This window comes from Plecotus auritus, assembly GCF_963455305.1.
Source record: "Plecotus auritus genome assembly, chromosome: 2".
NCBI classification, from domain to species: Eukaryota; Metazoa; Chordata; class Mammalia; order Chiroptera; family Vespertilionidae; genus Plecotus; species Plecotus auritus.
Genome location: NC_137771.1, coordinates 220887464 through 220912448, shown reverse-complemented (window position 1 = coordinate 220912448; position 24985 = coordinate 220887464). Strand labels below are relative to the sequence as shown.

Genomic DNA, 24985 nt, shown 5'->3' with positions numbered 1-24985 from the left:
GACAGCAGGTATGGAGGACTGGCCCTGTGTCGTGGCCACACCAGGCTCACCACGTTGGCCCGAGGGCCTGAGAGCTCCCGGGAGCTCATTTCTGGAGCTGGGCCCCGGGTCTGCTCCGCCTGCCGTGAGTGTGGGCTATGCCCGGAAAATGAGTGACGTGCTCTCCTGGGTCTCCTGTCCTACATTAACGGGGGCTAACAGGACACGGGGTGTATGCCAAGGCCTGCTGGGCTCGAAATCCCTGCTTTCAGGGTGCTGGAATTCAGGGTGGGGGCTGCCAGGCGCCCTGTTGAAGAACAGAGGCCATGGGTAAACGTGCTGCCCCGGGTCCAGCACGAGGGCTCCGAAGGCCACCGAGTGGGAGGGTGGCAGGGAGTGGGGCCCAGTGAGCTGGCAGCCTCTGCTCTGGCGTGGTCCATGGTGGGGGGTGGTGAAGAGCAAAGGGCTGAGGGCTGAGGCAAGCAGCTCATCCTGACGAGTCCCATTCCAGGGTCCCCGAGTGAAAGGCACCAGGTTGTGAGGGACGTTGGTGTGAACAGGGGACAAGAGGATGTTCATAATGCAACAGAACCACACCCAGCCTGTTCTAACCAAGGCACAGATTTATTGAGAGCAACATCCCATAATGAGAAGGCACACGCACGGGCCCTGCAGCCACCTTCCCAGACGGCCCCACGCAGTGACCCCTTGTCTCCCACTGCTCAGAGCTCACCCCTGGTCCCAACAAACTACAAAAGAGCCACAGAAGAGGCACCGCCTCTGCTTGGTCTCCCCAGTCCGAGCTTGGAGGTCTTCAGCGGCTTGAAGAGAGCGGGCCCACGGCGCAGCCTCAGCAAGGAAAGCCGAGGTCTTCCAGACGCCGTCCCGCCCTCGCTGGCTGTCACGTGGTTCTGGCCTCTGGTTTGTGTGGCTCTCACACAAGCTGGCAGCTCAGCTCTCAGGATGCAGACAGCCCCTCCCCAAAGGGGGGCGGGGGAAGGGGCAGCAGAAGAGCCTGTCTCCCTCTCCAGTCCAGTCGTTTCAACAGCAGCAAGAACGGGCTTGTCTCTAATGGCTGGGGCAGGGGGGGAGGGGGTCATACTGCTCCCCTTCCACGGAGAGGCCTCCTCAGCTTTTGGAGGCACCAGGAAGGCCACCCCCCCTATACTGTGCATCAGGGAAAGGCCTGCCACTCTTCCCAGAGGAAGAACACGTGTTAGATGCAGTTCCCAGAGGCTGTCCTACCCGCACAGCGACTCCACCTGTGGCCGCATCTGGATCCCCAAGGAGACGCGCAGGCCTGTCCCTCCAAGGCCTGTCACAGGGTCCGCACAAACCCGCTGCTGATGTGACTCTGAGGAGGGCGTCTGTCTGCAAGGAGGCCATAATTCTGGAAGGCTCCTCAGCCCAGAAATGCACCCCATGACCGAGTCAGAGACGGCCTGCAGGAAATGCGCGAGCCACTCTCACCTTCACAAAGAATGCCAAGGCGTTGCCTATCATAGGAAACCTGCTTCCAGGCTGGGCTTCGGAAAATGTTTATTAGGGAGAAGGGCGTCCCGCACAGGTGGGCGAGGGAGCGGGGTCTGCCCAGCCAGCGCCTGACGCCCCTCCTGCCCTCTCCAGGTGCCACCGAAGTGAGAGCGCGGCCTTCCAGGGTGGGCTGAGGCTTCCTGAGGACCAAGCCCCAGGTGCTGGGACTCGGCCTAGGATCCAGCAGCGACCATGGCTGTGGCAATCAGCCTCACCTCCCGTGTGCTCGGGAAGATGCTGCGACTTCAGCAGAAGGTCCCGCAGTGCGGGGTCCCCGCTGGGTCACTCCATGTCCTCCTGCAGCTCCTGTCTGTGCTGAGCCTGCAGCCTGCTGACCACGGTCTGGTGCACGGCCTCCAGCCCCTCAGTGTCCAAGTCCCGAAGCAGCAGGAGGATGGCAGTCAGGACGTTGTTCTGGGGGCACAGAGTTACTGGCTGAGTGCCATACCCGGCAAGGCCAGGCTGCCCACACCATAACGAGCCCAGGGCCCTGGCCAGCAGCATGCCACATCATGGGGGATCGGCCTTCCATGCAACCAACCAACCACATGGCTAGATGGAGACTCGTGCAGCCTAAGGTCCCAGCTGCAGTTCTGGGGTGGCGCTCACTGCCTTGGGTGCTCCCTGCATGCCATCTCCTCTCATGCTCACAGTCTGGAAGCCCAGAGTGGCTGAGTAACTGGCCCTCAGTCACACAGCTGGTCAGTGGTCGAGCAGGAATCAGAAGTGGCCAACAGCGACTCAATAACACGTGCTCAAACATGTGTGATGCATGTGTGTGTCAATGTGTCTGTCCTCAGTTTTTACCTGCCTTCAAGCAGGGAAACTTTGCCATGTCTGCTATGAAGATGTGGGGATATTTTGCACACGTGGGACTATGTGAGCTGATTCCTCCTATGAGATGCCCATAGGAATGGCCGTGGGCTCAGCACACTGCGCTGTGAGACTGTGTGCTCAGAGGATACAATGGGACTCTATGGAGCCCCCATTCAGACCCGCACCTGGAGCCTGGCTTTGTTAGTCCCTGTGGTGTCTCCAGCCCCCGTCCCACTCCCACCACAAATTTCACACCCTGGGCAGAGGCAGCCAACGGCCACCCTTCACGCTTACCCTGTTCTTGCGGCTGCTCACAGCCTCCCTCTGTGGGAAGGAAGGAAACCGGTCCCGGGCAGGGGGCTTCAGGCCGAGCTGTCCCTGTAGGCTGGTGGGGGTGACAACAGTGCGTGGGGGCTGAGCAGCTCAGCCCGTTTCTGCAGAGTCAGTTCCCAGAGCCCAGACCAAAGTGAGGAAGAGATGCCTGACAGTGGCTCTCCCACCCACCAGTACGAAGCCAAATGCCCACCATGTGCCATCACTTCTGGAGGGACAGCAGCACCCGACTGGAGGGTGGGAAGGTGCTCCAGCACCCATTTCTCTCGGATTCCCGGGGGGCTACCCTGCTGTACTCAGGCTCCTGCCCCGGGTCAAGGGTGGGGGCTAAACCACCAATGATGCGCGAGACAGTGCTTCGTCTGCTGTGCATGGAGCCTGGCAGCCCGCGGGAAACCACCGTCTCTACAACGTCCATGACAATCAGAGCGCTGCCCTCCGAGGCCCCTCTGCTGCCCTGGAGGCTCCTCCAGCTGGCACTCCCTCTCCCAGCTGGCCCCTGGCGCCCACTAATCCCCTTCACCGAGTCCCACCTCCAGGCCACCCGGGAAGGGCTGGTTTCGCGTGCACTCGCTGTGCCTGGAGCATTCTCCGGGCCATGAGGGCAGGTGAGAAAGAACACCCAGGGCAATTCGCTCCCCTCCCTCCCCAGAGATGGGAGACATGGCTGCTGACTCTCCTCAAGAGGGCGAACCCGGACAGACCCCCTGCGCACCTCGCCTCCTCCTCGCCGTAGCTCAGCGCGTCCCCTTGGGTCTCGGCAGCGGCGTTCATGGCACTCAGGGCGTAGGACAGCTCGGGCCTGCCGTTCCCCGTGCCCTCTCTGCTGGGGGCCGTGACCTCCTCTCCCTCCATCAATGCCCGGGACAGCTCCTCCTCAGTCACAGCTTCGAGGGGAAGGAGGGGAAAAGCATCAGAGCAGCCGCCCTGCATGCAGGCCCCATGGCGCGGCACGCAGCAGTCTGCCTTAGAGAAGAGGTGTCTGTCCACCCCAACAGCCATGCCCCAGCCCGCGCATGAGCTGGACACATGGCAGATGGCCAGTGACTGCTTTTGAACCTGACTTTCAGCACTTCCCAAAAGCAAATACTCATTAAAAAAAACCTCAAATTAAAATTTAAAAAGAAACAGCATGCACTGCATTTATTCCATTCGACTTAATTGCCCTGGAGTTTATTTATATTAAAATTGTTCATCTGGGAGAAAATAACTGCACATAAGACAGGATTAGGAGCCAGCACACAGAGAAGGCGGACAGCCCAGAAAAGGGTCCAGCCCCGGAACGGGCAGAACCGGAGGCAGAGCACAAGGCGCCCTTGGCACAGGGCAGAGGCTTGCTGTGGGCCATGGAGGTGCAGGTGAAACTCCACACCGCCAGCAGGTAGAGGCCAACACCAGGTAAGCCAAAGCGGGGAGCTCAGGGGCATTACCACCGTGGGTCCCCTTGGATCAGCACTGACACCATTCGGCCCACCCAGACCTCACATATATGCCAGGGCACCTGACATATATGTGGGTGAGTGTGTGGCAACCCAGTGCGTGTCGGCAGTGGGGCAGACAAGTTGTGTGAGGTTCACCGGAGATCCTGCGCTCTGCATGTGGGGCTGCACCCCGTAATGGATTGGATCACAGGGATAAGCCCGGGGGTCCTTCTGGGAGACTCTAGAGGAGGAGGTGTCTGGGAGGACCAGAGAGGTCAGGGTTTTGCAGAAAGGGCAGAGGAGGGAGGCCGCGCTGGGCGTGCTCGGCGTAGACACCTACTCTGGTTGTCCAGCTTCTGTAGGTTGGGCAGGTTGCGCAGGACGGTCATGCGGTAGAGGTGGGGGTCGGCACCGCAGCACGGGTTCTCGGCCAGCCACAGCACCCGCAGGCGCGGCAGACCCTTCAGGTGGGAGAGCTCGCTCAGGCTGGCAATGTGGTTCCTCCGCAGGTAAAGCTCGCTCAGCTGCTGGCATCGGCTCACGGGCTCCAGGGTCGACACGCTGTTGACACTACAGAGACAGCACTGTGAGCATCTGTCTGATATTATCTTGTATTACAGAGAGGGAAACTGAGGCACAGGGGTCTGAACCTTGCCCCAGGTGCGAGAGCTAGGACTTAGCCTGGGCACAGCTGTAGCCCATTTTTCGCTCATTCATCCCGCGAGAAGGCACCAACCAAAGAGGCTTGGGCCAGGGATGGGGTGCAGTGAGCGCAGTGGGCAGCACAGGCATCCACCAGGTGACCGAGGAAGGCGCAAAGGACGAGTAGAGGGCAAGGGAGGGACAAATAGGGTGGCCAGCCCTGTGATCAGGAAGTTAAGTCACAGGAGCCTGCATGGACCCAGGGCCTATAGTTCCAGAACCTTCTGAGCTGCCATACAGGGGGAGTCTGTCTTCCCTGTCAGGTTTACACAGGGGAACCTGCAGAAAGCACTCCAGCATCGAGCAGCAGGGATCCCCAGCATTAGCTGCAGCCCTGGGGGGCATTTGGGGCACATCCTCCAAGCTCCCCAGCTGCCTGGAACCCCAATGATAGAATTTAGTTCACACAGGGTTTCCTTAGTCTGTTAAAACGCCAATGATGCAAAAAGAGGTAAGTCATCGATGACAGAGCATGTGATACAGAGAAACTGGCAGAGTTCCCAGGAGTGATAGAACCGCGTCAGAAAAGGCTGGGGCGCCGGGGGCTGTTGGGGGCAGATGTGGCCACCGTGAGGGTGGCTGCTCATCACTGGGGGGCTGTACCCACTGACCTGCAGAGAGGGTGGGCAGGGACGCAGCAGGGAGAAGGCCAGAAAGGAGGGTGGAGCTCGGGCGGAGCCAAGGAGCCAGCGGCCCTCCCATATTTTCCTGGGGTTTTCGGGTCATCTAGGTTCCCCTCCTCTTTCAAGCCCCCGTGACTCAGAGTGACAGCAGGCATTCAGGTACCTGAGGGTGATCACTTCCAGGCTGGGCATCTCCCGGCATATGGAGATCTAGGGAGGAAAAGAATGTGGTTGCAAACACTGCTGGCTCTGGCCTTGTGGCATCACGTCTAGCAGCCCAACAGATTGGAGCCACAGTCAACTCCACCTCCAGGGCCTTAGTAGAGTGGCTTCCCTCTCACCTGGCACCAACTATGCAAGAGCATGTGGGTTCTGCATTCCACCCCACCCTGCAGCCTAGATATTCCCTCAGCCTGGAGGAGAAACACGTGTTCTCTCTCAAGCTTTCAAACAGCCTTGCCATCAAACACTACCGGAAGCCAAGACAGAGCAGTCTGAACTTTAGAAGCCCTCCAAGGGCATCAGGGAGCTGGACAGAGAACCTTCCTTCTCGCTGTCCCTGACCTACAGGAAAAGCAGTGACGCCCCTTCTCGCCAACACAGCTGGCCCAAAAGGGAGACAGAATTGAAAACGGGATCTCGATGGTATCAACACTGTTGATTCAGTGGGAAAGGGCAGCAAGAGGCTCAGGTGGGTCCATCAAGCTCCCTAACCTGTCAGGTTGTTGAGTGGTGCAGCCGCCAAGTGTCTAAGTGTCTGCCATTCACTGGGCATGAAGCCAGATGGTCCCTGACCACAGCAAGTTCATGTCTGGTTAGGATGCTTCATAGTGCAATGGATTTGTCTTCTGCTGCAATGGTGATGGGTTTCGTGTGTGTGTGTGTGTGTGTGTGTGTGTGTGTGCGCTTTCTACTAAATATGCAGCTCTTCAGCTATTGCCTGAGGTGGAATCAGCTTTTCTGGACAGCCCAGTGGCTCAGCAACATTCAAACTTTGTTTTTAAGGAAAGGCACAGTTCAAGTTACAAAAGTAGATAAGAACAGAATGACTGGCACTCAAACTCTGTGCAAGTTGGAGGCATTCATTCTAGGGGTGAGAAAGAAAAGAAGAAATCTATTCACAGACTCACAGCTCACTCAGCTCAGTGTACTGCCCTCACCCCCACCCCCACCCCATCTCTTCTGCCATTGGTGGGGGAGCGTGAAGCTGGACATGCCCAAGAGCAGAAGCTGAAGTGAGGAACCTCCTCCTCGGTGACTGAAGTCCAGGAACCCACAGAGACCCCCAGGCCCCGGGTTCCTCCCTAGGTCCGAGCAGGACTGCACTGGGATCTGCTCCCTCTTCTGTGAGACCCGCATGGACACAGAAGCCTCTCAACGGCGTGTTTAAAGCAAACCTTTAAAGGAATTTAAAATAAACGTGGGTGCTAGAGAATGTCACTTTTTATTAGTGGTTCTGCCTTACAACAACTGCTAAATGAACAAAGCACCAGACTACGGCCTGAGTTGAGTGGTGCAGTTCTGCAGCCTAACCATTCCCTTGTGGAAGAGGCTACAACTCTGGGATCGGGGATCAGCATTAAATACTTACATCTGTGAGGCGGCTGCCCCTGGGAAAAGAAAGATATATGTATGTTAATTTTGTTCAAGGTTAATTAAACAAAATTAGAAACAACTCAAAAAATTAACAATAAATGCTTACAAATTCTAAGATCCCATGATTCCAATGATGGAGTAAAAGCTTGCCTAGACAACTGACAAAGGTGTCAAAACTCGTTTCATGGTGGATAGTCAACAAAAGCACAGGGCACAGACCTGGTGCCTGAGGGCAGCTGCTCAGACGGAGGAGCAGTGGAGGCTGTCCCATTTGCAGGACACAAGATCGACTCACTCTCAAGGCTGTGGCAGAGGATCATTTCCCTCGCGATGTAAACAAGCAAGGGCATCTTCAACAGAGGCCAAGTTCAAAGGCTAAGCATGCAACTTATGAAACACTTTAGAAAGCCTGAGGTAGAGTTGTTGTTTCTCCTGCTTAAAGGAAAGCATGACCACCCCATGCAGAACAAGGACGTGCATTATTGAAAAGGAATGACAGGATGTTGTGGCCAAAGTAGCACATGTGCCGGAGCAAGAAGAGCTTTTTAATGAACAAGCAGAGCTCCTACACTGCGGTCAGTGTTCTGGCACCAGCGGGAGGAAGGCTCTTGGCTGAGCGTCCGACTCCCACCGGAACTGTCCAGTTCACAGTCACGTGTGAAGCCTCCCTCTGAGTCCCTGGTGAACACCTGTAACTCTTTCAGGAGTTCATGAAGCGCTTCTGGTCCTGCCTTGGCCCAGTCAGACCACCCTCCCTTGGAGCCTGCACTGACCCCATAGCACCTATATCGTCACCTCCCAGACAGTGAGTCACCTGGGGACAGCTCCTCTCCCAGAGGACTCAGTGACAGAAAGGACTGCTAAATCACTGCTGAAGAGTCTCAATTCTCTTACTTTCTCCTAGAAATGGTTTTAATCACCTTAATCTCCCACCTTGTTAGCAGACTTGGTTCCCAATGACTGGCAATGTCAGAAACAAGACCGTCCACAGAGGGAGCCAGCTGTCCCACTAAAGCTATGGAGAAGCCCCTTAACAGTCCTCTAGGTAATTCCAATTGTTTCCAGCAAGGATAGCAGGTTTGGAGCCTGGGTCTGAAACACCACCACTGGGAAGGGTGGGGTGTGTGAGAATTCTGGAATGACCTTAGCCAATGCCACCTGAGCTTGTGGCAGCCCCTCCCAGAGGCTGTGGGCCCTTGGGACCCGGAAGGCCAGTCTGGGACAGGAGGCCTAAAGGCTGGAGGCGCCCTCATCCACGCCAACCGGCTCCTTTAAGAGGCCCTTCTCGGCTCCGCCCCACAGCAGAGCTGTGGGGCTGGGAGCCCCATCTCACCGCGGAGGTGCCGAGCGGGGAAGCCCCAACCCAGGGCGGAGGTGCCAGGCGGAGTGCCCCATTCTAGGGCGGAGGTGCCGAGAGGGAGGCCCCAATCCCGGGGAGGGGGTGGCAGACAGAGTCCCCACTCCAGGGCAGGGGTGTGGGCAGCGGGGAGGTCCCCGGCTTCTGGGCCTCACCAGCAGTTGAGCTTTTTCACGCTATGCAGCTCCGAGGCCTTGGCCCGGGACAGAACCATCTGGCGCGTTAGCTTCATGGCGATGGGTCGCCGGGACCCCAGCCACCAGCCCGGCCCGGACCTGCCCGCTATCCTGGAGGATTTGGCTCCGCCGCGGCGCGTCTCCAGGGGGCGGGGCCCGCGTCGTCAGGGGCGGGTCCTGCGAGTCCATTGGCCTTCCGGTGAGGGGGCGGGGCCGCGTCAGCGCAGTGGAGCCATCTTCTCCCGCCCCTCGGGCTCAGCGCCCGGTCCTGCGCAGGCGCGGTGTGGGAACGCGGGGCTCTGACGTCATTTTGCGGCGACCCGAGCTGGCAACCCTCCTTCAGCCCCAAGTCCCAGTCCCCAGCCCTGAACTTAACCCCAACCTCTGATTCCTCCGTCCTGAGTCCCCAAACCTCTCCACCCCCAACGGAGCCTCCAGTCCCGAGCCCCAGCCTTCAGCTCCAGTCCCAGCCCCGAGCACTAGACGCGATGCTCTCTTAACTGTCCTGAATTACAACAATTTATACTGTTGAAATTAATAAGGAATGCAGGACAGTCCTAGGGTGTGTTGATTTCCTTTCTCCCTCCCTTTCAGCATTTCAGGAAACGAGGTGGGTGCCAAAGACGTGGGGCCAGCCCTAGCAGAAACCTCACAAGTACTTAAACCTTTTAGAAATTCAAGGTTACCTGGGCTGCAAGTTACATTAAGACAGGCTTTTGGGATCTCAGATGAGTTAGGGATGACCAGACCAAACTCTGAAACCTCTTTCCCACTAGGTCCCTCTCCTGGCTTTGGCCTGCCAGTCAAAGCTTTCAAACAGACATTGGCTTTAGTCTTGGCTTCTTGGGGACCTGCCCCAGGTATCTGTAGGAGAGGATGGCTCTTGTAAGCCTGCAGTCACAGAGAGCCAAGGTTTTGGTGGTGGCCTGCAGAGGCCCTGTGGGTCCAGCACAGGGAGGAAATGGTCCGGGTATATGATGGCCTGGAGGCTGGAGAATGAGGAAGGATGCCATGCTCAGGTGGGGATGAGTGGTTGTTGGGTCAGTATAAGTTTTTGGAGAATAGAGCAGCTCAGAGCAGTGCGTTCCAAGTTCTTACCTGGCAAGCAGGCAGAGAACCATCTGACTAATGAGGCTTGAGCTAAGAAAGGTACTGATGCTGTGCTCCACCACACATAGAGGGTGGGAAGCCTCTGGCAGGCCCAGGCTGTAGGCGCTTGCAGAGGGTCTCTGGCTGTCCCAACTGGGAAACCACACCAAGTGACAGGGACAAAGCAGGGGCTGCCAGGAACTGCGGAGAGCAGGCTGGACCAGGAGGTGGTGCAGAAGCACCCACTGTTCCAGGTATAGATAAGGATGCTGCTGGCCGACGAAGAGAGCAAGCATGTGCAGGAGTTGGTTCTGGGGGAGGCCGAGCAGGCGTGTGATAGGGTGTCAGGCGTTGTGACAGGTGCCATTGAGTTGGCAGCTGATGAGAAAAAGGCTTTAGGGTTGTTGGTCCCAGGCTTGCCCCCCTGCCTGAGAGGGCCCCTCCTCCTTGTACATGGACTGGTGTGGCCCAGGCGAAGGGACCAGTCAGGTTTGGGGCAAGCCATTCCAGGGAGGGCTTTGGTCCGGGCCCCAACTCCCTAGCCTTGGCAATCATGAGAAGTGGCATCTGCCCCTGTCCCTTGGCAGTGCCCAAAGGGGTGGGCCTCCCTGGGAGAGGACTGCGCCTGGAGGGTTTTGCATAGGTGATGGGGGTGAGGGAGAGGGGTGTGGAGAACCCATAGGTCTGCTCAGAGTGGGTCAAGGGCTCGAATTCAGGGTATGTGATTTTCCAGCACAGAGCAATCACCAGGGAGCAGGGACCACTTCCCTGAGTCCAGGTGGCCTGGGCACCTGGCAGGACACATCTGCTCCTCTTCTCGGCTGAAGCGGGGGCCAGGCTCCTGTCAGGCCTCCTCACAGAGGGGAGGAGGGAGACACAGAATTGCTCACATGGGCTGGTTGAGAAGGTGGCTGGGTGTGACTTAGTTGGAGGCCCTGGTGACGCAGGTGACGTTTGTGAAGTGAGGACTCTGCACAGAAAGTACGAGTGCAGTGGTGTGGGTGGTGTCACTGCTCCTTTCCCAGGACTCCTCCCCTGTGTGGCTCCAGGAGGACTTGTCCCAAAGAGAAACGCCTGGGCTTTGGAAGGTGGGAGAGGGGCGTGGCCATAGCTCCCTGAAGGCCATCCTGGTCAGATACGGGAGACGGATGAGATGGGTGATAAGGTCTTCCCTGTGGCATATGTCCTTCTTCCCAACAGCAGCTCTGCCTGGGGGTACTGCTCAGTGACCCCCTTTTCCAACTTCTTTTGAATGTCGAAGTCCCTAGCTCCTCCCACAGTTGTGTAAAGTCAAATTACTAGAATATATTTTGTATTTCATAATTCTCATAGGGGTTTTGCTCCCCACAATGAACCCCGAGAGACAGAAGTGCAACCAAACTTCCTTAAACCAAAACCGAAACATCTGCCCATATAACAGAAGCCAAGGGTGCAGCTTCAAGCATGGCTTGATCTAGAGTCTCCGTCTTCATGATCAGGCTGGGCCTCTATCCACCCTGACCCCTCCGATGGCCACATCCGGGTTCTCCACACCCTCCGTCCAGACCGTACTCTAACAGCGAGTCCAGCAGAAAGAATGCTTTCTCCCAGTGAGTCAGGTGGAAGTTTGGAGAGTGGCCTGGCTTGGGTCCCATGCCACCTGGAACCTGTGGCTGTGGCAGGCTGTGCAATGTCGACTGCTGGCCCGAGAGTGGAGGAGACCCCAAGGAACATCCAGGAAGAAGGGGAAACCGCGGCTGCTTCTGGTCACCCTGGGAAAGGTGATCCCCACGCCCTTTCCTCGTGTCCCCTCCTCAGACTGCATATTCCAGTGATTTTCCCCTCCCAGTGGTCACTCTGGTGGTCCCGTTCATAGAATTCCCACATGGGCGGTGCTCTGGGCTTGTCACTGTGGCCCTCATGGTCTCTGCTCTCTCTCTTAAAAAAAAAAAAAAAAGTAATTTGGCATCTCTACAGGCCGTGCTGTCTGAGTCCAGTTCTAATTTAGCTGAGCCATGAGCTTCATTTCTGCCTACGCCACGTGCCCACACCTGCCTGGCACCCCCACGCCTCCCAACCAGCATTTCCTGTGCGTATCCCTATTGCGGCTCCTCCTTACTGGCTCTTTGAAGACTTTGGGACCATGGAGATGGAAGGCGCTTCCTGCTGCCAGATGGCCTGCAGGGTTCTGGCTGCTGTGCAGTTTTGGTGATGGTGCTGCTCCAGCAGGGGTGACATGGACGCAGGGAAGGGGCCTGCTCTCCTCTCTGCTGCCCGAGGGCATGCCCTCTGCCAGTCACTGGTAGGAGCACAAAGGCAGGCCCCTGTGGCTCAGTGTGCACAGCGCCGTGGGCCGCCTGGCCTGCGTGGTGGGACACAGCCTGGAGCTGCTGAAGTGAGAACTCTGCTCTCGGCAGGTGGGCGGGTCCAACACTCCCGGGGGTTACAGTGGTGGGAAGGGTGTTGCTAGCGGTCACACCAGGGGTGCTGGTGCCGGGAGAGGGCTCCACTCGGGCCCCGCTGGCAAAGGTGTTCTGACCACACAATGCCCCCCCCGCCCCATCGACCTGCCCTGGGCCTCCAGTTTGCTCCATCCACACTCCCCATCCAAGGTGACCTAGTTCAGGCCACAGCATCTCATCTTTCCAGCTGTACAGGTGACTGTATCACAAACTGCCTCAGACTTAGCAGCTCAGGGCAACGGACATTTATCATCTCAGTTTCTGAGGGGTGGGAGTCTGGGAGCACCCGGGCTCGGTGGCCTGGCTCAGGCCTCCCATGAAATCAAGCTGTGGGCTGGGCTGCCGTCTCTGACACCCTGAGTGGGGTCTTCCAAGTTGGGTCTTTACTTTCATCGCAGGGCCTCCCAGAGTGAGTGAGGAGGTAGGCAGGGGGAGGGACAGAGAGGGCGGGTCCCCTTGGTGGTCCCTGGGCAAGTTCTTTAGTTTCCCTGAGCCACAGCTTTCTCACAACGAACAGGGGGTGAGGTTCCGTGCCACATTGGGTCTTGCCTGCAGACATGGGGAGCTGGGCATGGTGCCTGGCAGGGAGGGTATCAGAGGTGACCTCCTCCAAGAACCTTGAGGCTGGTGCTGAGAGGTCAGGAACACAGCGGACTGTCGACAGGCTCACACCTGCATCCAGACCCGGAACAGACTTTTAGAAGAGAAGAGTGACCTGCACTTACTGATTTTATTCAGTGTCCAGAGAGATTACACAGGTGAGGGGTCATTTCCAGCTCCATGGTCAGAACTGTTGCTATGGAAACATGCCCCCTGTTCGAGCGTCCTGAGCAGGCATGCAGCAAGGAGAGTGTCCTCAGTCTCCATGCCACCTCCCCTGGGCAGCGCCTTGGCTCCGTTTACTTTTGCATTTCACGGGAAGTCTTTGGTGATAAGATGGTTCTGGAATGCAAGGGACCTGTTGTTGACTTTAGAGATGAAGAAAAATGATGGTGTCCCCAGCATGAAGCCCACTTTTCTCTTTGCTCTCTCTCTGTAGACCCGGAGTCAGCAAACCAGCCCACAGGCCAGCACCAGCCATTGCCTGTGTTTGTAAACAAAGTGTTATCGGCACACAACCATCCCCATCCACGTTTTGCTAATGGCTGTTTGCTGGCTGCAGTGGCAGAGTTGAGTACAGAGACCACGGCCCTGCAAAGCCTGAAATATTTACCACCCGGCCCCGTGCGGGAAAGTCTGCAGCCGCTGCTCTAGCTCTGGGTGCTGGCTCCCGCCCCTCGCCCTCCCGCCTGCTGCTCTGCTCCTGTGTATTATTCATAGCCAGACCATGTTGATGCCACACGGTCAGATTGCCAGCCTGCTCCCTGATTGCGGTTTTCCGCCGGCTGCCAGAGCAAGGGGCTTTTTATCGTGGGCAAGATGTTCCTGCTGCGAAAAAGCCCTCTGCTTGGCACTGCCTTTATCTGAACTCGAAACAACCCTCAATCAAGACCAGGACGTGCTGTGTTCCTGCTTTACAGTCACGCCTTTTATTTTTATGGGAAGGATGTTTCATAATTGCTCTTGCAGTGGTGTGTGGCAGACAGCACGGGGCCTTCTTGTGCAACGTGTGGTTTTTTCGTCAGGAAGGGGCCACTTGGGGACAACGTGGGCACAGATGTTTTGTCAGAAGCCCGTTTCCTGAACTACTTCACCTCAAGCGAGGTTCCCACAGGGGCCTGGGATAGTTGGAAAAAAAGGCTGTGTGCCTGTCCATCACACAGCTCTGCCATGATCACTGTCTCGTGGAATATAACAGCCCCAGCATGCTTCGGTCAATGAGATGGCCCCCCAGGGAAGGTGAATCGGATGAGGGTCTGGACGCAGCTGCTAACACCCAGCTGCCGACACGGGCAGGTCGCAGGCCCCTCTCCGGGCTGTGGCGGTGGTCGTGAGCTTTCTCCTGCAGCAGGCAACCTCCTGGTGCTAACTGGGTGCCGGGCTCTGAGAACGCAGCAGTGATGGGCGGAGGGCTGTGCCCTGCAGTGTGTGGTCCAGCAGAGGAGAGCCACCGCGTCCCCAGTCACACCTGCTGCTGCATGTTCTACTCCGCGATGCTCCCAAAGTGTCTGAATAAACCATCAAGTGCTGCCCTGTACAAGGGGCTCTGGTGGGTTCTGGCACCTTCCCCACAGCTGCTGGAGACCTCCGGTGGCGGGATAGTGAGTCAGGGGACATCAGCCGGCCCGTGGACCCGTGGCTCCTTCGTGGGGAAGCAGGGGCAGATGGAGGGTAGGGGCCTTCCAGAGGGCGCTCTGGGCAGGAGTCTGGGCAGGAAATGAGGGGGAGCTGGTCAGCCAGGCAGGTGTCAGCTGGCAGCCCTCGGGCCCTGATTGGAGAAGCCACCGGACACTTCACTTCCCTGGACTCTGAGCGGGCCCAGGAGTGGTCATGGGGCATTTGGAACTGGCAGCCAGGAAGGAGAGGGCAGAGGGCCTGTGTTGGGTGAGAGAACCGTGGTCTGGGCCTCTAGGGAAAGCCGGGTCAGCTTTTCAGGAATCAGAACTCAGCGCTTGCCAGTCCCCCTGAGAAGGGGCAGAGCTCCCCAGGGGCGGGCACCTGCCACAGTGAGTGAGGGCAGATGCAGGGTCTGGCAGGGGGCCGTCGTGGGAGGGGCTCACCCAGCCCAGGTCCCCTGGGGTCTCACGCCCCTCCCCCTGGTCCGCCCTCACCGGCCCCCCCTCCCCCCGCCAAGGGTTAGAGATTGAGGGGAACTCTTTTAACTGAGAAACTTGCCACTGACTAGCCCTTTAGGAGGCAAGCTCTCGCCCGCGTGGGGCGGCCAGACTCGCAGGTCAGGAGTCTGGGGTGGGTCTGGCTCAGCGGCTTGTCCTTGGCTCTCCGCGGTGCGGGACGCGGCAGGCTGCGCTCCCAGCTGAGTGACGCAGAGCGCGCTGCGGGCCACGCGGAAGGTGCGGGACGGCGTGGGGTGCACGCTCGGCTCGGGATTCGGGCAGCCCTGCCGGGCCGGGGCGCGCCCTGCGCAGCAGCGCGAGTAACCGGCAGGTACAGCGCTCTGACGGGGTGCACTCCATCGGATTGCGGCAGCGGCGAGGTGGTGGGACCGGCGCTGGGCGGAGACGCGGGCCCGGGGAGAGTGCGCGGGGGTCCTGGGGCGCGGGCTAGCATGCGGAGCTGCGGGCTGCGGGGACCTTGGCTCAGGCCAGCGAGAGCGCGAGCTGGGACGCGGCCGGGACGCGGCCGGGACGCAGGGAGGATGCGGCTCCAGGTCCGTGCGGGCTGGCGCGCCGTGTGGCGGTGTCGCGGGCGCTGCGACAGGACGGGGCACGGTCTGCCCGGCATGCAGTGCCTCGACCGGGAGCTGGGGGGATGGACTTAGCGGATGTTGGGCTCTTGCTTGGACCCCGGACAAGACCACAGCACCCACTTCCTCCGCCCCAGGTGTGTGTAGCAATTCGTGATCTCGAAATGCTTTCCTAACTGGGAGTTGAGAAGACCCGGGAAGGGAGTCTACCCGGTTTAGAGGGAGAAGTAGAGGCGGCTGCACTGCCGGCCACGGGCCGGGTGCGCCCTGGGCCGGCCCCACAAGTAATTCCATTGCTCTGTTTCCTGGTCTTTGGGGCCGAGGTGGGGTGGGGGGTGGGGTGAGGGGAAGGAGCTCCTGTTTCTGAGTTCCCACGGTCCTGGGTCCACGTGGCAGCTGTAAAAAGTTGTGCCCAGGAGTTTTATTCTTCTGGCCTTGATGTCTGTTTCCGAGGGACCAGGGATGAGGTCTTTCCGCCCCCACACCTGGGACGTGCCCCCACACCTGGGACGAGGGAACCTCAGGCTCTGAGCTGAAACCCATGGGTGTGGACGGCCCCTCCCCCAGGCGCCTGTGCTCTGTTCCTGCGGGATTGCTCAGTGCAGAGCTCAGACCCGGGCACTCACCACACCTGGGCCTTGATGGCAACAGCCCCACATTCTCGCCAGGTGACATCTGTGGGCGTGCATTTTGTATGCCAGGTTCTTCCTGCGTTTGCACCTACCATCTACCCGTCCTCCTGGAAGCCAGTCATTTCAGAGCGCTCTCCACACTGCTGAGATGGGCACCTGCCCGAAGAATGCATGAACGAGCGCTTCCGAGTTTCTTAGACAAGGCCCTTCATGGCACATACTGACGTCTGCTGCTCGGCCCATTTCATCCTACCTTCCTGTGTCCTTGTCCTGTGCCGGCCCAGCCCTGGCTCTCGCGCCCCCCACCCCCCCAGAGGAGCTGTCTGCCTGTGAGATTCCGGCGCCTCATTTTGCTCTCTGGCAGCTGGAAACCTTCCTAGCTCACCTGCGTCCCTCAGAAGCTAGCTGTGAGGCAGGTGAGCTGCTGCATAGGGTAGCCGGTGGCCCTGCAAGGGCCACACAGGGGCAAGGCGTCACCTCCACATGAGTGCTGGCCGGGACCTGGGGGACCGCTGGGCCAGCACTGGATCCTGTTCTGTCCTCTTGGGCTGCTGTAACAGAACCCACAGATTGGGTGGCTCATAAACAGAAGTTTATTTCTCACAGCTCTGGAGGCTGGGAGTTCGAGATCGGGGTGCCGGCAGGGCTGGTGAGGGCTCCCTTCCGGGGTGCAGACATCTCCTTGTGACCTCACATGACAGAGGGGGCAGGGAGCTCTCTGAGGTCTCCTTTATAAGGGCACTAATCCCATCACCAGGGCCCCATCCTCATGACCTCCTCACCTCCCCAAGGCCCCACCTCCAAATACCATCACCCTGGGGGTTAGGTATTTAAGGGACCAGGGACATTAAGGGACCAGGTTTAGACCATCGCATTCCACTCCTGTTCCCTCCAAATCCATGTCCTTCTCACATGCAAAACATATTTATTCCATTCCAGCAGCCCCCAAAGTCTTAACACATTCCAGCATCAACTCTGAAGTCCAAGTTCCCATCTAAACCTTATCTAAATCAGATGAGGGTGAGCCTGGCCGGTGTGGCTCAGTGGTTGAGGGTAGACCTATGAACCAGGAGGTCATAAAAACATATATTTAAATCAGATGTGGGTGAGCCTGGCCTGTGTGGCTCAGTGGTTGAGGGTAGACCTATGAACCAAGAGGTCATGGTTTGATTTCTAGTCAGGACCCATGCGGGCTCGATCCCCAGTGGGGGGTGTGCTGGAGGCAGCCAATCAATGATTTGCTCTCATTATTAATGTTTCTTTCCCTCTGAAATCAGTCAACCAACTAATCAATATATGTATAGATCAGATGTGGGTGAGCCTTGAGGCAGATTCCTCCTGAGGCACGTACGTTCCTCTCCAGCTGTGAATCTGTGAAACCAGACGAGTCATATGCTTCCACAATACAGCGGTGGGACAGGCAAAGGACAGCCACTGGGGTGGGCCTGGGCTGGAACTGCATGCCTGGGGCTTTGCCGGTCTGGGTTGCCTGCCCCCACGGCTCCACTGGGCATTGGCCTTGCCATGTCCCTTGTCTGGGCCCATGTTCCCGAAGCTCTGGGTGCCCCCATCCTTCTGGGTGCCCCAGGCTTGTTCACTCTTCACACAGCATTGCAGGCTTTTCCTAGCACCACCTCCAGAATCTTCCAGCCTCTGCCCATCATCCCGTTTTAAGGCCACGCCCACCTGTGTACAGTTTGACACAGCAGCACCCACACCTGGTGCCAGTGTTTTGTATTCATGGGAGGGAAGTGGGCCTCCTCTGGGCAGGTCTGGGGTCTGGGAGTGAGCCTGGCCAAGGGGCAAGGGGTGGGAGGGCTATGCAGTGGTGAGGGTTGGCTGGAGCCCTCCATGTCACTGAGCATTTCCCCAAGGTCAGCGGCCAGGTGGCTGAACCGCAAGTGCCTAGCACTGGGCTGAGCCAGGTGAGGGCTGGGTGGGCCCTCACTCCTGAAAGGTCCCTTGCACCTCCCCAGAGCACAGTGACCACATGCTGAAGCTGGATGAATGGACAGGGGAAGGCCTGTCCGTGAGTGACCATCTTGTGTGATGGAAGGCGATGTGGCCAGAAAGGGCTTCCAGGTGGGAGAGGGAGGTGAGCCCTTGTGATTCTCTTGCCCAAGGAGGCTCTCTTTCACACCTTCAGAGCCACTGGTGGGGGAGTGACTCCATGGATGACATCAGGGGGTGCTGTTGTGGGGTGACATGTGGGTGATGTTGTGGAGTGACTTGGGGGTGATGTGGGGTGACGTTGGGTGACTTGGGGGTGATGTGGGGTGACGGGTGACTTGGGGGTGATGTTGTGGGGTGACTTGGGGGTGATGTGGGGTGACGTTGGGTGACTTGGGGGTGATGTGGGGTGATGGGTGACTTGGGGGTGACGTTGTGGGGTGACTTGGGGGTGACGTTGTGGGGTGACTTGGGGGTGACATTCTAGGACGTGATCTCCAGCATCATGGCTTTAAGGAAATCACCACACTGCTCACTGTGGCCTCAGTGATGGCGATGGTGGCACTAACACCTGGAGCAAAGGATTTGAGAAAAGGCGATTTATTCCTTTTAGGCAGTGGTCGGCAAACTCATTAGTCAACAGAGCCAAATATCACCAGTACGATGGAAATTTCTTTTGAGAGCCAAATTTTTTAAACTTAAACTTCTTCTAACGCCACTTCTTCAAAATAGACTCGCCCAGGCCGTGGTATTTTGTGGAAGAGCCACACTCAAGGGGCCAAAGAGCCGCATGTGGCTCGCGAGCCGCAGTTTGCCGACCACTGCTTTTAGGGACTTGTCCCATGGTAGACTGGCTGTGCCTCAATTTGAAACCCCTTTGTATTTAGTAGGGTCTCTTCCTTTTGGAAAATGAAAGCAGTGGACAGACGTTAGGAGCATGGAGACAGGATGTGGTGTGTGCACCGCATGACCGGCCAGTTCCTCTGGGGCCCGGCTGCTGGGTGTTGCTGGACATGTTGAGTGGAGGGTGAGGGTGGAGCTCTTTCTCCGGCCCTTCCCAGTGACCTGAGCCCGTATGAATGGAGCCTGGGGCCTGGGGCCTGGGGCCTGGGGATGTGCTTGTGCTTCCAAACGGCCCAGACACCCCAGCTGAGGGACAGGGTTCCGGGCAGACGGATAAACGGCCGGGCTCCACCCCAGGAACCTGACGGGCCCCCTCAGGACACCTGCCTCTTTCCCCTCTGTGTGTTTCAGCCCCCCGCCCCGGCGTGTTCCCAGAACCCTCCGCCGAGCCAGGCTGAGCAGAGCCTGTCGTGGGAGGCGGGAGACCCTGGAGGCTGGAGCAGGCCGTCAGGATGGAGCCCTCGGCCTTGAAAGCTGGCTCCAAGCAGGAGGACGGCTTCGGGGTGCAGCCCAGGAGGGTGGCAGACCTGGGCTGGGTCCCCAGCCTCCGGCGGAGCAGCAGCAGCCTCTGCAGGAGCAGGAGGTCGCAGTACCCCTTCAGCAGCTGTGAGAAGGTAGGCTTCCAGGGGCCGGGGGTCCCAGAGCCCTCGGGGGCGCAGTGACCGTGGAGGGGCGCGTCCTGCTGGGCAGAGACTCCTGCCCTGGGGACTGCAGCCCAGAAAACCCCGGAGGAGAGAGAACCGGAGAGAACAGCAGGTGCCAGTTTGTCCCCCCACCCCACCCCCGAGTGGGTGCACGATCACTTCCTGTTCCGACTGGGAAGCGCTGGGTAAACACTGCTGCCCTGGGGTGCACCGAAAGTTGTCACCCTGACCTCGCAGTGCAGCGACTTCCTATTCTCTATCTGACTGGGAAGCCCCAAGCACAACCCTAGTCCTGGTCCAGCTCACGGAAGGCCTTGGACAAGACCGTGTGGGTTGAGCACGGGTGCCTGTCACAGTCCCTGTCAGCCTGCCGTCCCGCCAGGACCAGGGCAGGTGTCCAGCCCCTCACCCCCCACCTTTCCACCACCCCGAGGCATTCCCGGGAAGGCATGCTGACATAGGCTGTAAGGTGCTGTGCAAACTCAGGTTGGGCCCAAGAGGAAGCGCTTCCGCAGGCTCCCTCCTCTGTCCGAGCGCACACCTGAGTGCCAAGGGTGGCTCTCACCCACGTGTGGGTGGGCCTGGGTCTCCCTTTTCCGAAAAGCGCCCCTTGGAGCTTGTTGGGTTGGGAACATCCGGGTCTAAGGGAGGTGTAGGATGTGCAGGCGTGAGTGCTATTGATTTGATGCCCAAGGATCTCCAAGAATCATTTTTTACCCTCAGCAGGAAAATCTCAGCTCGTGGATCCCTGAAAACATCAAGAAGAAAGAATGCATGTACTTCGTGGAAAGCTCCAAGCTGTCTGATGCTGGGTAAGGAGCCTCTCTCTGTCCCCACATGGAGAGGCTGGTGAGAGCAAGGCTGACCAGGGCCTCAGCCAGGCACAGTCCCTGTATGCACCCGGGGCACTTGGAGCCTCCCATCTACCCCAGGAACTTGCCGTGGGGAAGGAGGCTCGCCCGCCCTGCCTGGCAGTTGAGGTGCAGAGATTTTAGGGGACTTGTTCAGGGTCAGATTGTGGTCACTCTGCAGCGGTGCTTGGACGCACTGTGGTCGGGGCTCCACGTTGCCCACCTCGAGAAGAGCTCATGTCCGTCTGGATAGTGTCACGGGGCTCGGGGACCAGAAGGGACCTCGGAGAACATTCACAGCTCAGACCTCTCACTGAGGAGGGCCCTGGCAGACAGGCCCACCCTGACTCAAGGGGAGTGGGCATGGGTAAGGCCACCAAGGCCGCCTCCGTGGGCCCCCACAGTGGCCACGTTGCCTCGGAGCTGCCGGAAGTTGCTCTCCTGGCTGAGGGCTCCCCAGCAGGGTGCCCCTGAGTTGTGTAAACCTGAGGGCATCTGGGGAGGGACCCTATACATTCCTGTTCCTGGGAGCCCTGGAGTGGCATCCCTGGTTTTATTACATTTATTGGGATAAGGTGGGTTAATAATATTGTATAAATTTCAGGTATTGTGCAACTTTATAATTTGACATCTCTGTGCTCTATGGTGTGCTCACCATCCAAAATCTAATGTCCTCTGTCATTGTGTATTTGACCCCTTTACCCTCTTCAACCTCCCCCTCTAGGAACCACCGTACTGTTGTCCATGTCTGTGAGTTTGTTTTGCTTTTTTTGCTCCGTTGTTGCTTTCTGTTTTATATCCCATGTATGAGTGACATCATATGGTTCTTGTCGTTTTCCATCTGACTTATTTCACTTACCATGCTTCATCCATGCTGTGGCATAGGGCAGAATTTTATCTTTTTTATGGCTGAGTAATATTCCACTGTCTGTATGAAACATGGGCACTAAGCTTATGGGTTCAGAGGGGTTTTTGTGAACTTGACCCCAAAGGCAAGGGAAGTAAAAGAATAAACAGACGAACAGGCCAGCCAAACTAAAAAGCTTCTGCACAGCGAAAGAAACCATCCACAGACAGAAAGGCAACCAACCGAATGGGAGAAGATATTTGCAAACAACACCTGTGAGAAGGAGCTAATGTCCAAAATACACAAGGAGCTCATACCACGAAACCATATAAAACAAACAATCCTATTTAAAAATGGGCAGAGGATCTGAACAGACACCTTTCCAAAGAAGACGTACATATGGCCAATAGATAGATGAAAAGGTGCTCAACGTCACTAAACATCAGGGAAGTGCAATTCAGAACTCACACCTGTGAGGAGGGCTGTTATCAATAAGGCAGGTGTTGGTGAGAACGAGGAGGAACGGAACCCTCATCCGTTTTTAGGGGGAATGTAAAATGGTACAGCCACGGTGGAAACAGTTCCTCAAAACCTGAAGACCGGAGCCACCATATGACCCAGAAACCCTTCTCTGCTGGTATCCCTTGAGGACAAACAGAGCATAGATTCTAGGCTGTGTCTCCCTTCCAGACACACCGTAGGCTGTGCTGTGCCACAAGTGAGCCACACTCTTTCTTCTTGTCACCTGAAGAACTCCTATCTATCCTTCAAGGCCTGATGCAGATGCCACCTCTGCCAGGGAGCCCTCCTTGACCACTTTCCAGGGAGTAACCTCTTCCTCCCACCACACTCTGTGTAGTTGTCTTCTCTGAGTCCTGACCTCTGACCCAGGCAGTCACTTCTTACTCCTCATGATGGACACATAGTCAGCATCCAGCTCACATTTACTGAATAATATGGGAGGAGGCGTGTCCTGCGTGGAGAAGATAGAGGAGGATTATGACTCGGAATTGGATGTGAATGATCGCTGGTTTCTGGGATGCTGTGATATGCCCAGGGTGTTGTCACTAAAAGTGCCCCGTGGCTGTTGGGGGTCTACACCCTGGCTTGGCTCCTCCTCATCAGATAAGAGCTTCGTTTCTCTCAGGTGGTCCTAGGACAGACACTGAGTTAGGGAAAGTTGCCACCACGCTCCAGCTGACAGCTTGTGGCTGGTGCCCTTGAATATACTTGGCGCATGGTTGGAGTTTCAGGTTTACCACACATTCTGACAACAGACTGCATTGAGTTCTCCAGTCTTAGTTATTTTAAAATAGGCTTATAAAAATAGCCTGGAGGGAACTTGTGATATACAGGAAGGCTTCCTGTATAGGAATCACAGGTTTCAAAAACGTTTTGAAGACTGTAATCTGGTTTCTAGTTTATAGGGTTCCGGGGTGCCACTGATGGAACGCTGGCCCCTTCTTTCCTCTGAACTCTGAACCAGTGGAGACATATTGACAGGGGTTGGTGAGGGCTTGGGGGAGACAGGTTGGATTTGAGGCAGAAATGGGGCTTTCTGCTCCTGTGGTGCTTCTGTCCACTTTGAAGAAGTAGCGCTCAGTATGCGCCTGGTTCTGAAAACTTCCAGAAGCCCCTTTATTAATATGGGGTTCGATGCAAGGAGATGCTACAGGGAGATAACAGATGCCGTGGCCTGTTGGTCCAGGTGTTACCTGAGAGGGTGTGTGTGTGTGTGTGTGTGTGTGAGAGAGAGAGAGAGAGAGAGAGAGAGAGAGAGAGAGAGAGAGAGAGAGAAAGAGAGAGAGAGAGAGAGAGAGAGAGAGAGAGAGAGAGAGAGAGAGAGAGAGAGACTGCCTGCCTATAGCGGCTTCTCCAGACTGCAGGCAGGGCCCCGATGGGGGAAGGGGTGCCTCCCTCGGCTGCTAGCAGAGATGTTCCCATTTATGCCCATCTAGGCCAAGCGCTGGGAGCCATTCTGACTAATTTCTGGGTCAGCGGTTTCCGTGTGGTTTCCTGCACCGCGTCGGGCTTGGAAACACCACGTAGATGTAAGCTCTCATCTCATCAGAGGGCAATGGTCAGAGGAGGGAAAGGAGGCAGCTTGTCACAGGCTGACTGTTAGAAACGTAAGACATTCTGGGGCAGCCTGGGGCCAGGGTATGGGAGCTCAGGTCCTCACCCTCTCTTCCCTGCCTTGGCCCATACGTTGAGGAGGCCACACGAGATGTCCCCAAAGGTCCCTGTGAGTCTGACAGTGCCTTGCGTCTGCCAAAGGGGTTGGAGGGGAGGGTCAGATGGGCCTGTACTCACAGCCCCGGGACCCCTCACATGAGCAGCAGAAACACGGGTAGCCAGGGGCCCACTTCACGAGCAGTGAAAGGACAGCTGAGGGACCAGCACACTTGGGTTGGGGGCACTCTGAACCAACCCTGGTTCTCACTTGGTTAGTTCATTTGCTTTAATAAAATAACGTTATAAACGATTGTCCACCTACAACCTCATTGGACCTTCACAAATTTTGCAGGGTTGGTATCAAGGAATGTATTATTTTTCCCATTTAATGATTGAGGGCCTGAAATTCAAAGCACCTAAGATCACACGCGTAGCAAGTGTCAAGACATCTGTTTTCTTTCTCCTGGTCCAGTGGTCTCTCCCTGTATCATCCGGCTCAGGTTTTAGACTTTCTTTTGGTCTCATCTGTGTCTAGTCTTTTAGGTCATTTGTTGATGATCAGAAAGAAGGAATCGAGAACATGGGTAGACTTGTAGTTGAACAAGGTGTAATTGGCTGGGTGGGGCAGGGGTGCCTCCTTACTGCCCCACGTGGCCAGCGCTGACACCGTGGCCATGGCTGGGGCCTCTGGCTGCTGCATGGGGGTGAGAGTCCTGGCTCTCCGCTGGGCCCCTTCTGACACCCTCAGCGGGGAGCAGGCGGCACCTCGGGGCCTGTGGTGACCGTGGCGTCCCTGCAGGAAGGTGGTGTGTGAGTGCGGCTACACCCGCGAGCAGCACTTGGAGGAGGCCATCAGGCCCCAGGCCTTCCAGGGCAACGAGTGGGACCCCAAAAAGCACGTCCAGGAGATGCCGACGGATGCCTTCGGTGACATTGTCTTCACAGGCCTGAGCCAGAAGGTGGGAAAGGTTGGTTTCCATCACCCCGTTGCCCTTTCTGTAGACCAGAGCCCGCCAGTGGTGACCCACAGTGACCAGACGTCTGGGGTGGGGGTGGGAGGCTGGCTAAAGCCCTGGGGGTACAGCACCCTCCCAATGTAAGGGATGGGGTGCGTGGGGGCTTCACAGGGCGAACAGAAGACACCTGCTCTCAGCCTCCTTGGTCACTGCAGAGCAGGCTGGGGCTGCAGCCAGGGGCGTGGCGTAACATCTGGCTGGGAGGCCTGGAGGTTTGTCAGGCCTGGGCGGGCAGGGGAGCACCTGGGCACAGGCACAGGTGGTGAGGAGGTGGGAAGGGACCTGGGGAGGCTGGTAGCAGAGGTGAGAGCTTCACCAGGAGGCCGAGCAGGGTGGGGCGGGATCCCTGTGGAACCTCGGACCTCAGGGTGGTCCCTGGGCCAGCAGCATCACTAAGCAAGTTCTTGGCTGCACCCCAGACCTGCATATTTGGAGCCCGCTCACCTGCGTTTTCACCAGCCTTCCGGAGGCTTCTGCCACAGCTCCTGGGCACCACTGCCCTGTGGGTTCTGGTGGAGCCACTGGGTTCTAAGTTGGGTTTGTGGAACCCCTGAACCTCATACCAGCTGGGTGACACCTTTCCCCTCAGCTCCTCTG

General features: G+C 57.5%; 2 protein-coding genes across 10 annotated transcripts in view; one reads left to right on the top strand and one right to left on the bottom strand.

The window, feature by feature from the left end:
- Positions 1-581: 581 nt before the first annotated feature.
- CFAP410 (cilia and flagella associated protein 410) lies at positions 582-8680 on the bottom strand. 4 transcript variants are annotated; one of them, XR_013959922.1, is made up of 7 exons: positions 8503-8680; positions 5571-5617; positions 4423-4652; positions 3377-3548; positions 2623-2713; positions 1728-1926; positions 587-1421 (listed from the first exon to the last, which is right to left on the bottom strand). XR_013959922.1 is itself a non-coding variant. In XM_080655949.1 (7 exons), exons 1-7 carry the CDS (start codon positions 8590-8592, stop codon positions 1795-1797), a joined length of 768 nt encoding a protein of 255 aa, XP_080512075.1. In that variant the 5' UTR covers positions 8593-8661; the 3' UTR covers positions 587-1794. The 4 variants fall into 4 exon arrangements, 3 of the variants coding, with proteins under 3 accessions (XP_080512076.1, XP_080512075.1, XP_080512074.1); XM_080655949.1 differs by adding an exon at positions 6999-7017 and having other exon boundaries at positions 587-1926; positions 8516-8661; XM_080655950.1 differs by having other exon boundaries at positions 582-1926.
- A 5789-nt stretch (positions 8681-14469) lies between these two features.
- TRPM2 (transient receptor potential cation channel subfamily M member 2) overlaps positions 14470-24985 on the top strand; it is a 50801-nt gene continuing 40285 nt past the window's right edge. For 3 of the 6 annotated variants that reach the window (XR_013960002.1, XM_080657400.1, XM_080657396.1), the window contains exons 1-4: positions 14880-15111; positions 19207-19469; positions 20223-20311; positions 24172-24340. Coding sequence is in view for 5 of the 6 variants with exons in the window: in XM_080657400.1 (XP_080513526.1) it covers positions 19308-19469; positions 20223-20311; positions 24172-24340 (420 nt within the window). In the remaining variant the exon portion in view is untranslated. Of the gene's footprint in view, positions 14551-14879; positions 15112-19206; positions 19470-20222; positions 20312-24171; positions 24341-24985 lie in introns of those variants that run through there. The other 3 variants (XM_080657397.1, XM_080657398.1, XM_080657399.1) reach the window with 3 other exon arrangements.

Coding starts and splice junctions, on each gene's coding strand:
- CFAP410 (XM_080655948.1), bottom strand. CDS start 5,562: ATGCCTGCTGTCACTCTGAGTCACGGGGGCTTGAAAGAGGAGGGGAAC. Junction 2,714..3,376: donor TACGGCGAGGAGGAGGCGAG/GTGCGCAGGGGG, acceptor CACCCCCACCAG/CCTACAGGGACAGCTCGGCC. Junction 1,927..2,622: donor TGAGCAGCCGCAAGAACAGG/GTAAGCGTGAAG, acceptor CTGTGCCCCCAG/AACAACGTCCTGACTGCCAT.